Source organism: Budorcas taxicolor, chromosome 23 (genome assembly GCF_023091745.1).
Source record: "Budorcas taxicolor isolate Tak-1 chromosome 23, Takin1.1, whole genome shotgun sequence".
NCBI classification, from domain to species: domain Eukaryota; kingdom Metazoa; phylum Chordata; class Mammalia; order Artiodactyla; family Bovidae; genus Budorcas; species Budorcas taxicolor.
The window spans coordinates 51,112,534-51,125,235 of record NC_068932.1 but is presented as its reverse complement, the minus strand read 5'-3'; the positions used below and the strand labels follow the sequence as shown (position 1 = coordinate 51,125,235).

At 56.0% G+C, this 12,702-nt stretch overlaps 1 protein-coding gene across 1 annotated transcript; it reads left to right on the top strand.

The window, feature by feature from the left end:
- The first annotated feature begins 1,682 nt into the window (after nucleotides 1-1,682).
- On the top strand, nucleotides 1,683-2,648 carry LOC128067881 (olfactory receptor 226-like). The gene has a single exon (XM_052660982.1). The coding sequence runs from the start codon at nucleotides 1,683-1,685 to the stop codon at nucleotides 2,646-2,648; it is 966 nt and encodes a 321-aa protein (XP_052516942.1).
- The last annotated feature ends 10,054 nt before the right edge of the window (nucleotides 2,649-12,702 follow it).

Sequence of the window (12,702 nt, the reverse complement as noted above, 5' to 3'; positions counted from 1 at the left end):
TGTGATGTGCTGTGTGTTTGTGGGACATGTCGGGTGGCGAGCTCTGGGGCTCCCCCTCCCACGCCCCCGGGAAGCAGCCTCTTGCTCCATCTTTCAGAGAAACGGGTGCTGGCTGAAGACAGACTTTGTTCCAAGGCCCGCAGCCAGTCAGCGACCGATCTGAGCAGACTTGGCCGCCAGACCACCGGGGGCCACGGCGGGGAGGGGGCCCGGGGCGGTCTGCCCAGGCCCGGCCACAGCGGGCCCAGCACCGCCCCTGCGGTCTAGCCAGGCGCCCTCCTCCGCCCGCAGTCACTGCCGCCCCCGCGGGCCGCAAGGCGCCCCAGGGTCAGTAGGGAGTGTGGGTCCTCAGAGCTTATCCCCATGAGCGGGGGCCATGCCAAGCCCCCGCGGGACAGCTGAGTGGCCGGAGGTGAGAGGACAGCAGGTGAACGGAGGAGGGCAAGGTCTGAACCCAAGCAGACAGCCCTGGGGCCACACCCGGGAGCCTGGGGCTCCACTGGCCCCTGACGTCTTTGCAGGATGAAAACTGGGAGCTCCTGCCGCCTGGAGCACCCGGACACGGGGCAGAGATGAGAGGCTGGGGCTTCTGCTCCCCAGACACGCTCTCCACAGGTGACCAGCCTGCCACCAACGGGGTGTGAGTCCAGCGCCAAGCCTGGGCCCGCTCAGGGCCACGTTCTGAGGCCCTTACAGTGGACACAAAGCTAAACCCAGCCACATGGCAATGAGCTGAGTGGTCTGTAAATGGGTTTTGGAGGCCTGGAAGCTCACAGAGGCATCCAGAGGGCCCAGGACAGAGGAACAGGCTAACGTGGGGCAGGGGGTTTGGGGTGGGGCAGCAGGAGAAGAGACCCAGCTGCCCGGTGAGGTGGGGTCAGGGCTGACTCTGGCCTGAGGATCCAGCCCTTCCAAGCCTGTGAGAATGATTTCCTGTGACAGGGAGGGAGCTGCCGCCAACCCTGGCAGCCCCTTGACTGTCCCCATGGGGTGGAGGGGCGGAGACCCACACAGAATGGTCCCGCCCCAGGGCCAGGTTCAGACAGAACTGGTCAGGCGGCTGAGGGCTGGACCCTGAAGGCCACGGAGGGGACCCAGGCTGGGGTCGCATCCAGAGCTACGAGGGGACCCAGGGTGGGGGGACTTGGCCCCTGGGGGCTGCTAACCCTCCGGAGCCTGCCTTTCCTCGGAAACATGAGCCCCCCTCCTGGAGTCTGCCGAGAGTTGCGGTGTAACTGTGGGGAAGCTTGGCAGGGCTGTCACTGCAGGCAGGGTGCCCTCACCTGGGGAGACAGCGAGCCTGGCTCCAGGCCTAGCCCCTCCCAGCTGCCCCACTCACTTGCCCACTGTCCCCAACCACAGGCCCTGGACCATGGCCCCCCACCCATCCCCCCCAAAGCCGTCTTGCAGGTCCCCAGGTTGGTCTCTGAGGTGTCCTGCAGGCGACCTGCTCCCCCTCCCTACAATAACCATGTCTGTCTGCCTGCTGCCAGGCAGGCTGGCGGCCCCAGAGTAGACATCTGCCCAGCGCCCACCAGGGCCTGGCAGGAAACTTGTGCTGCCGTGGGCCAGGCGTGGCCAGCAGCGGGGATGTGGATGGTCAGGACCCCTCGTCACAGGGAGCTGGGCGCCATACGGGAGGCGCGACGCCTAATCCGCCACCTCTGCCCCCAGGCAGGGCCATGCGGGCCCCGTCTGCGGGGGCCAACCACTCAGAGGTGACCGAGTTCATCCTGGTGGGCTTCCCGGGCTCGCTGGGGCTCCACGCGTGCCTACTGGCGCTGTTCCTGCTGTCCTACCTGCTGACTGTCACCGAGAACCTGCTCATCATCGCCGTGGTCCGCACCAGCCCCACGCTGCAGAAGCCCATGTACCTCTTTCTCAGCAACCTGTCCTTCCTGGAGGTGTGGTACGTCTCCGTCACAGTGCCCAAGATGCTGGTCAGCCTGGTGGTGCCCGGGGCCCAACGCATCTCCTTTGCGGGCTGCATGGCTCAGCTGTACTTCTTCCTGGCGCTGGCCTGCACCGAGTGCGCCCTCCTGGGGGTCATGGCCTATGACCGTTACGTGGCCATCTGCAGCCCCCTGCGCTACCCGGCCATCATGAGCCCCGGCCTCTGCAGCCTCCTGGCTGCCGGCTCCTGGCTCTCGGGCTTCACCATCTCTGTGGGGAAGGTCTTCTTCATCGCGCGGCTAGGCTACTGCGGCCCCAACGTCATGAACCACTTCTTCTGCGACGTGTCGCCCCTGCTGAACCTGGCATGCTCCGACGTGGCCCTGGCTGAGCTGGTGGACTTCCTCCTGGCGCTGCTCATCCTGCTTGGGCCCCTGCTGCTCACCGTCTCCTCCTACACGGCCATCATCAGCACCGTGCTGCGTGTCCCCTCCGCCGCTGGCCGGCACAAGGCCTTCTCCACCTGCGCCGCGCACCTGGCCGTGGTGGTCATCTTCTACTCCGCCTCGCTCTTCATCTACGCCCGGCCTCGTGCCATCTACTCCTTTGACCTCCACAAGCTGGTGTCCGTGGTCTACACAGTACTCACACCTCTGCTCAACCCCATCATCTACTGCTTGCGGAACCGGGAGGTCAAGGAGGCCCTGCACAAGGTGGTGCAGAGGGCAGCCCAGGCCCGGGGCGCCATCTCCTAGGACAGGCTCCCCACACACCCCCGGGACCCCGCCCAGACAGACAGGACCGCCTGCTGCACCGGGAGACAGTGCCGGGCAGCCCAAGGCTCTGAGAGGGAGGCCTCTGCACCATCCACAGGGGAAGGGGAGGGGACAGAGCCCCAGCACTGCGGGTGGGGGCCATGCCCACGCTTTGCCCCTTCAGCCAGCACTGTGGGGAGAGCCCACCAAGGGGGCTTGCCCTGGGAGAGCTCGCCCATCGCTGCGCCAGGCCAGGCTGCGAAACTCCGGCCACTCAGCTATCATGGCAGCCACTAGGACGGAACAGATGTCCCCTGAGAGGCGCCTAAGCTCAGAAACTATGGGTGCACGCCTCTTTCAAAATGGGTGTACTTTCAAATCAAATGTCTGTGAAGCGATCATTCTAAAAAGCAGAGTGAAAATACTGGGTCCCTGACTTGTCATCAAACCAATAAAGCGAGTGTTGCATGCCAGCCTGTCGCCGGGTGCTGCGAGGTGCTGCTGAGGCTGGGGGGTCAGGGAATCATGCCTGGCTGACGCAGCGGAGCAGCAGGCACGGGCGGTCAGGACCACACAGCCGGGCCTCCAAGGTGCCGGGGCCCCAGGCCCCATCCTGAGCCAGCCAGCAGGCCATGAGGGCTCCGGGGGAGGAAGTGGGGTCAGCCCCTGTGGGACGGCAGCAGTGATGGGAGGCGGGGGGAGGGCAGGCCCCAGGCCAGGCTGAGCTCACATCTGGAAACACCCCCAGGCAGTGCACGGCCTGGATCTGGGGTTCCAGACAGAAGGCGCCAGAACAAAGCCTCGGTGTCACCAGGATACAGCGGGAGCCGAACTTAGGACCGTGCCCAAGGGCAGGATGCAGGCCCAGGAAGGAAGAGGCCAGACACCACCCTCACCCTCAGAGAAAGCCTGAAGCACGCAGGTGGCGACCTGGACGAGAGGACCAGGCGAGATGAGGCGTTTCCACTGGCTTCATCGCAGCGGGTCAGACGCCAGCGGGGGAGAGCAGGGTCTCGGGCTCGGGGAGAGGGGACAGAGGGACAGCCGACCCACTCAGGGCGGGAGGAGCGTGGGGATAGGCGGGCGGCCTCAGCTGGGACGGGCGCCTCCCCAGCGGCCTCAGCCTTCAGCCCACCCTTTTTGTTTGAAATTTATTTATTTTCGTTGGAGGCTAATTACTTCACAATACTGTGGTGGCTCTTGCCATACACTGACGGGAATCAGCCGCGGGTGCACACGCATCCCCCACCATGAACCCCCCTCCCACCTCCCTCCCATCCCATCCCTCAGGGTCGTCCCAGTGCACCGGCCCTGAGCGCCCTGCCTCGTGCGTCGAGCCTGGGCTGGCGATCTGTCTCACTCATGGTGATACGCATGTTTCAATGCTCTCTCTCAACTCGCCCCGCCCTCGCCCTCGCCCACAGAGTCCAAAAGTCTTCTTTACATCTGTGTCTCTTTCGCTGTCTCGCATACAGGGTCATCGTTACCATCTTTCTAAATCCTGTATGTATGTGTTAATATACTGCATTGGTGTTTTTCTTTCCGACTTACTTCATTCTGTATAATAGGTTCCAGTTTCATCCACCTCATTAGAACTGATTCAAACGTGTTCTTTTTAATGGCTGAGCGACACTCCATTGCGTCTGTGTGGCACAGCTTCTTGTTGACGGCTGAGCGACACTCCATCGCGTCTGTGTGGCACAGCTTTCTTATCCGTTCGTCTGCCAGCGGACATCCAGGTGGCTTCCGTGTCCTGCTAGTATAAACAGTGCTCAGCTGCCTCTTGTTGAGGCCACGACACTGTGCAGTTCTGAGCCCCAAGACCCTGGTGGGGCTCTCCCTCCCAGACTCTGCAGAGCTGTGGGGCCCCTCCCAGGCCTCCTTGTGTGGGACCCTCGGCTCCAGCCACACCCTGGGCCCTGGCCGCTGCCCAGGACTGTTCTCATCCACTCCGACAGGAGGGCCCTCTAGGTTCAGGCCCACCACCGCCCTCACCGCCCTCACTCCAGGCAGCGCAGCTGCTGGCCCCTCCTCTTCCAAGGGCAGAGTCAGCCCCCCACCCCTCGGCCCAGCCCGGCACCCGCCTCTGCTCCTTCCACACCACCAGCCTGCAGGCTCTGCAACTGCCCTCCTGCACGCCCCCAACGGGCACCCCTGCAGGCCCATCCTGGCCCCCGCCCCTCCCCACCATCCTCCTCAAAGCCCCGTTACCCATCAGACAAAGTCCCAAAGCTGTACCAGGACCCTGCGATCCAGCGCTCACCAGCCTCCCAGCCTGGTACCCCGGGGCACCCCGCCTCTCCCCGCCTTCTTCCTTACAGACCAGCAGGGCTTGCACACAGAGGCCCCTCAAACCACCCCAGTTCACAGGCGTGTCCACACGTGTGCATCCACCCACCATGGTCGTTTGTTCCACACACACGCCCCCAACTGAAGGGCAAAGGAAGGCGCCCTGAGGGGTCCAATGTGGGTGGGGCGGGGCCCAGGGTGGGGGGACGTGGGGGGGGACCCGGCTGAGCCCGCGCCACCCCACCCTCCATCTGTTTCCTCGGACTCTGGAAACGTGTATTCCCAGTGGCTATACCTTTCTATCTGCACCATGAAGACGCGGCTGCTACAACAAAGGAGGCCTGTGGGCCCGGCTCTCCCACTTGCTTGTTGGAGCAGCGGCCAGAAACCAGGGGGACCGCCCAGCGCACCCCGCTCCACCAGGCAAGACACCCCATCAGCAGTGGGGAGGCTAGCTGCCTCGTGCCAGCGCTCCGCCGCGATGCCAGCTCACGCCGGGACCGCGGCCCCTCCCCTCCCTACCCCACCTGCAGGTCTCCTGTGTCCTTTCTTCCTCCCACGACCCCCAGTGGAGACCAGCTTTCAGGCAGAGTGGACTGGGCACCACGTGATCTCACCTTTAATTCCCCCCGGACAGTGGCAGAGGGACCCTCTCCACCAAGGGGACAAGAGCAGCATTTCAGAGATGGGACCGAGGGTGCTGGCTCAGAGGAGCAGGGACCAGCGAGAAGCCTCCCTGGGGGAGCGGGGAGCGACGCGTCCGCCTGGGGGAGCGGGGAGCGACGCGTCCGCCAGGGGAAGCGGGGAGCGACGCGTCCACCTGCTCCAGGCTCACATCTTGTTGTTCACTCGCTCAGTCGTATCCAGCTCTTTGCGGCCCCACGGACCACAGCACACCAGGCTTCCCTGTCCTTAGCCATCTCCCAGAGCTTGCTCAAACTCATGTCCACTGAGTCAGTGATGCCATCCAGCCATCTCATCTCTGTTGTCCCCCTCTTTTCCTGCCTTCAATCTTTCCCAGCATCAGGGTCTTTTCCAATGAGTCGGTTCTTCGCACCAGGTGACCAAAGTATTGGAGTTGCAGCTTCAGCATCAGTCCTCCCAGTGAATAGTCAGGACTGACTTCCTTTAGGATAGACTGGTTGGATCTCTTTGCAGGCCAAGGGACTCCCAAGAATCTTCCAACACCAGAGTTCGAAAGCATCAATTTTTCAGAGCTCAGCCTTCTTTATGGTCCAACTCTCACACCCACACATGACCACTGGGAAAACCATAGTTTGACCAAACAGACCTTTGTCTGCAAAGTATGATGGACTCTGTCTGCCTTCTAATACACTGTCTAGGTTTGTCATAGCTTTTCTCCAAGGAGCAAGCGCCTTTTAATTTCATGGCTACAATCGCCATCCAGTGATTTTGGAGCCCAAGAAAATAAAGTCTATCACTGTTTCCACTGTTTTCCCATCTATTTGCCATTAAGTGATGGGATCAGATGCCATGATGTTAGTTTCTGAATGTTGAGCTTTAAGCCAACTTTTTCACTCTCCTCTTTCACATTCATCAAGACATTCTTTAGCTCCTCTTTGCTTTCTGCCATAAGGGTGGTGTCATCTGCATATCTGAGGTTATTGATGTTTCTCCCGGCAATACTGATTCCAGCTTGTGCTTCATCCAGCCCGGCATTTGGCATGATATTCTCTACATATGTTAATAAGCAGGGTGACAATACATAGCCTTGACATACTCCTTTCCCAATTTGGAACAAGTCTGTTGTTCCATGTCCTGTTCTGACTGTTGCTTCTTGACCTGCATACAGACTTCTCAGCAGGCAGGTAAGGTGGTCTGGTATTCCCATCTCTTTAAGAATTTTCCACAGTTTGTTATGATCCACACAGTTGAAGGCTTTAATGTAGCTCACTAGAGGCTGAAAATGGGGGGTTAGGGAAGGCGGCAAAGCCCAGTGTGACCCTTCAGAACTCCAGAGACAGAGGCCCAGGGAAGACACATCCAGACATCTGAGGGAAAGAGAAGCCCCAGCTCTGGCCCTGGTCCCTCCACACCGGAGCTCGGGCAGAGCCTCTCTGAGGAACCATCCTACGCATGCCCAGAACCAAGGACACTCATGTGGGGCGTGCCAGCCCAGAGACTCTTCCTGAGCATGGATCGAGGACTTGGCTGGGAGATCGGACGTCTAAACAAGAGTGCCAGAGCCTCAGAGGAGACCCAGGCTGGAGAATCAAGCACTTCAAATCAGTGCTTTCCTGGAGGACAACCAGATACGGGGAGTGAACCACGTTTTAATCTCAAAAGCACCAAAGGGACAAGGCTCAGTGAGGAACTGCCAGGCTGGGGGTCGCAGGCGACTGGTGTCTGGCAGGGGTGCCCTGACTCAGCCCTCAAGCAACTGAGGCCCCACAGGCCCCACTGACACGGAGACCCTGCAAACCCACAGCCTGCCTGGGAAGCGGCGGCGCGCAGGGTGTGAGGGTGATTCGCACAAGGCCCAGCTCCCTGGGGCCCAGGACAATCAGAACACGACGTGCAGACTTTGACCTTGGCAGGATCACAGACAACCAGCACCACCACGTGTCTGGAAGAAGTAAAAACCAACAAAAATCCCTCCTGGAGGAAGACAACATCAGAGTAAGCACCAGGCATCCCTTCACATTTCGCTTCAACTGTAATCGTCAGCACAAAATCAAAGATGGTCAGGCGCGAGAAGAGGTGGAAGACCCCGAGCAACAGCCAGGGCCAGACGGGGGGAGTTCCACCTGGAGACAGCCGCACTCGTGAGACCCAAGGAGGCGAGGCGAGCGGCAGCGGGCGGACAGAGGCTGAACAGCCGCGGACGTGACGCGTGGAGGGCGCTCCACGGACACAGAGGAGGGCGTGCTCGTCCAGTGCACGAGGAACCCGCGCAACGCGGACCCACACTCCCGACGCACGCGGCCCCACTCGGGAACGGAAGGCGACACAAAGTGTGTTCCTGACCACAACAGAAGCAAAATGAAGCTAACGGAAGAGGAGGACGTCAGGGAAGCCCCCAGCTATTTGGAAACAGCACACTTCTAAGTGACCCGTTAGTTAAACAAGAAATCAGAAGAGCAATAAGAAAATGTTTTTAAATCAATATAAAAACACAACATATCAAACATTGTGGGATTCCCCTAAAGCAGTACTTAAGAGAGAAATTCACAGCATCAAACACCTATGTTAGGAAAGAAGAAAGGCCTTAAATCAATGAGATCAGCTTCCATATGAAGAAACCAGAAATATAAAAATAAACTAAGCACAAAATAAACAGAACAAAGGAAATGATAGAGATCAGAACAGAAATCAGTGAAATGAAACATGGGGCAGTGGGAGAGAGAAAGAAAGTCAATGAAACCAAAAACTGCTTCTTTGAGGGCATCGACAAAATTGATATATCTCTACTCAAGCTGATCAGGAAAAACAAGACTCAAATTAAAAATATCAAGATTGAGAGTGGTGACATCACTACATATTCTTCAAAGTGTAAGAAAACATTACAAACAACTTTGTGCCAATAAATTTAACAGCTTAGATTAAATAAATAGCTTGAAAAAACACAAAGTACCAACACATTAAGAAGAAACAGGGACCCTAAGTAGCCCTACATCAGTTAGATTCGCAAATAGAAGCTTCGCCATACCCCCAAAATAACTTCAGGAGAGATGGCTTCACTGGTGAATTCCCCAAAGCATTTAAAGGAAAAATAATGCACAAAATCCTCCGGAAAATTGAAGAGCAGGGAATACTTCCCAGCTCATTCTATAAGGCCGGCTTCCCTGGTGGCTCAGAGGGTAAAGCGTCTGCCTGCAGTGCAGGAGACCTGGGTTCAATCCCTGCATCGGGAAGATCCCCTGGAGAAGGAAATGGCAACCCACTCCAGTACTCTTGCCTGGAAAATTCCATGGACAGAGGAGCCTGTAGGATATAGTCCATGGGGTCTCGAAGAGTCAGACATGACTGAGCAACTTCACTTTCACCTTGATTCAGAGGTAAAAGAGATATTGCCCCCAAAAAACGAAAGCTACGGGACATATTTCTCCTGAATATACACACAGCCTTTCTAAACAAATTCTAACCCATAGAATCCAACCATGGACACAAGGCATAATGCATCAGGCCCAAGTGTGGCTGGTCCTATCATTTGAAAATCAAATAATGTGACTGATTACAGATCTTAAAATAACAACAGGCTTTAAAACATCAACAACTTAACGACAGATTTTAAAGGCGAAACCGTACAATCATCTCAACAGATGCAGAAAGTCGTGACAAAACTCATTCCTGAAAACCTTCATCCCCGGAAGAGGCTCTCAGCAAACTACTTATGGCTTATGACGCACGTGATCGGTGCTGCCAGACTCACGGCTCCGAAGGAGATCTAACTCCGGGAGCAAAGACCGTCTCAGTCACTCAGAACTTTGTGTAGATCTCATTTAAAGTGGAAGCGACAGAAAAAGCTGACACAGACATCAGAAGGGGGCAAGAGAGTACCTGCCTCACTAGTCTAAGTGGGGTTTTGTATACTTCTCAGCCAGCTGCTGAGAATAGACAGAAAATACCTCAAGGCTGTGAGAATTTTGCCCAGACCCTTTCCCATAACATACATCCTGGGATGACATCAGCACAAGATTAATCAGAAGGAAGGTTAACACAGAGCTCAAGGCTGTGGGCGTTTTACTGAGGGCTTCTTCCACAACATTCATCCAAAGTTCAAAACAGAGGCAAGTCCTTGAACAAGAGATACTGGTGCCTGCAAGGCCTACTTGTCTAAGGCAAAAGAATGAAAAATAAAGAATGTTTACGTCCTCCTTAAAGGGGCCTTAGGCTTGGACTCCTTATCAACCTGCCTAAGTCAGCTCTCTCACCACCAACACGAGAACCCCCTCCAGTCTGACAAAGCGCATCTGCAGAGTACCTGCCCCAGCACCAAGAACGGGACGGGGGTCTGTGCTCACTGCCCCCAGTCCACGCTACTGGAGGGTCTCGCCAATCCAGCACTGTGGGAGAGAAACACAAGGAGTCCAGGCAGGAAAGGGACAAGCTGTTCACAGCTGACACATCCAGCAGAAGGGACGATAAAAACAGAAACGGGACCATAAAACAGTGAGCAATAAGGCTGCAGACACAGGTCAATATTCAAAGTGAGCAATAATAAAGGCCAATCTTCAAAGTCAGCTCTGTTTCTGTATGCCAGTAACAAGCAATGGAAACTGAAACCGTTTTCGAATGTCTCGAGCAGATGAATCTTACCAAAGATGTGGAGGGGCCACACACGGAGCCACAGGGCGACGCGGAGGAAATCGAAGGCCGTGGTGGCGGAGATGTAGCCACACTGTCTCTTTCAAAGACTCAATGTTATTAAGATGACAATCCCCCCAAACTCATCTGTGGATTCAGTGTTATGTCAGCCAAAATCTAAGCAGGCTTCTCTAGACAATGCCAAGCTGATTCTAAAATTTAAGCAAAGGCCCTAGGACAGTCAAAACAACTTTGCAAAAGAGCAACAAAGTTGGAAAAATACAGTCCGATTTCAGATACTATTATAACGTCAGAGAGAGCAAGACAGTGAGCTGTCAGCATTGAGGCAGACTCGCAGGTCGTGGAGCCGAGCAGAAGCAGGGTGCGTGTGAGCGGCCCCGGCTGTACCCGCCAGGCTCTGCCGTGCACGGGATTCTTCAGGCAAGAATCCGGGAGCAGGGCGCCACTTCCTACTCCTGAGGGTCTTCCTGACTCAGGCGGCAAGCCCACTACATTGGCAGGTGGGTTCTTTACCACTGCCCTACCTAGGGAGCCTGTCTGTTACAGGAGAGAGAGGCTAGAAACAGACAGATGATTTTTGGCAAAGACGCAAAGGAGAAAGAAGAGTCTTTACAATAAACATTGCTGGAAAAATTGGAAATCTGGATTCCTCAAAATGGGCTTTAATAACTCACACAATATACAAACAAACTGAAAATAGATCAGACTTAAATATAAAATCTGAAACTTCTAGAAAAAAAAACCTGAAGAAAAATCTTGTTCACTTTGGGTTAAGCAAAAATTTCTTTGCCAAGAAAGTAAAACCAAAATCCATTTAAAAAAAAAAACGTATCATTGGATTTCATCAAAATTAAAATCTGCTCTTCAAGAGGCACAGTTAAAAGCCAGCCTGACAGAGAAAATGGTTTACAACCTCAGACCCTTTACCTCAGCAACTTGTATCTGAAGCCCAAGAATAACACAAAGACCTCAGCCATTTTAACGGGCAAGCGGTCTGAACAGACTCCTTACGAAGAGCACACAGACAGGCCAGAAGGCGCGGGGAAGCCAGCGGCCACGGCTCTTGGCGGAACTAGTCTCCGCTCGACCGTGGGGCTGAGGCCCGTCTCCCCGCCGGCTGCGCTCCGCTCCAGAAGGCCGCGGGCATGAGCCCCTCCAACGGCGGCGGCAGGTTGGCCCGGAAAGCGTCGCGTCACGTGGCGTGGCTGAGGGGGGACAGCCCTCGCCACGGATCGCACGGCCTTCCGTTGTCCTCTGCACATCAGCAAAGATGAGCTGGAGAGGAGCCAGGCACACTCGGCAGCCCGCAGCTCCTCCGCCCAGACAGCTCTGGCCGATTGCGCACCCCACCCTTCCACTCTTACCTTGTAAAATGTGCTTTTATTCAAATTCCAGAAGGGACTGTAAGGTGAATCCTAACAAAAGTAAACCTTGTCTACTGGTAATGATGAAACTGGTGTTACTAGGAAGAAACTTCACGCCGTGTGAGGGCAAGGTGTGATGTCTTTCTTTAAAATGCTGTCTTTAGAGCGTTTCTTGTAACACTGGCAACTAAGTCCAGGTTTTATCTGTGACCAGCAGCAACTCCTGAGACAGGCCTGCACTGTGCGCCTCAAGCAGACAGGGACCTGCCTCCTCCTGTGTCAGCACCTAATACAGTGTGCCCAGGACAGAGCCAGACACACTTGCCCATTAGCTGGCCAAGGACCTGGCTCCGGTTGTGCGGGGCGGGGGCAGGTTCCCGCCCTCTCTCAGGAAGCGCGGTCTGGGAGCAGGGGGCCAGCCCAGGCCCCATCACCACCTCCTTTTCCCCTTCTTGAAAATGCAGGTGCAAACAGCGCTGCTGACTATGAGCGCCGCGTGTATGGCGGGGCTGCAGCACTCACTCACTGCAGGAACTTTACAGCCGCTGACACAGACGCCTCTTCCCTCCCAGCTCCCGGCACCTCCGTTCTGCTCTGCTGCTATGAGCGAGACTCCTGCTGATGCCTCATGTGAGTGGAACCAGCACCATCTACCCTCTGTGTCCAGCTTATTTCACTGAGCACAACGTCTTCCAGGTTCATCCATGTTGTCACTTACAGCAAGATTTATTTCTTTTTTAAGGGTGAATAATAGGCTATTATATGCACAGCAAAGAAAACCATCAAGTAAATGAAAAGACAACACAGAAAAATACTTTGCAAATGACAGCCACTGTGGAAAAAGCACTGCACTTCCTCAAAAAATTAAAAATAAAACTACCATATGATCCAGAAACTCCACTCCTGAGTGTATATCCAGAACAGAACAGACACATACACCCCAGTGTCCACAGCAGCTCTCCTCACAGTAGCCAAGACGTGGAGACAAGCCAAGCGTCCACTGACTGATGACTGGATAAAGAAGGCGTGGCTCATGCACACAGTGGAGCCCTACTCGGCCTTAAAGATGGAAGAACGCCATTGGCAGCACCATGCATGGAGCCAGGGACCAT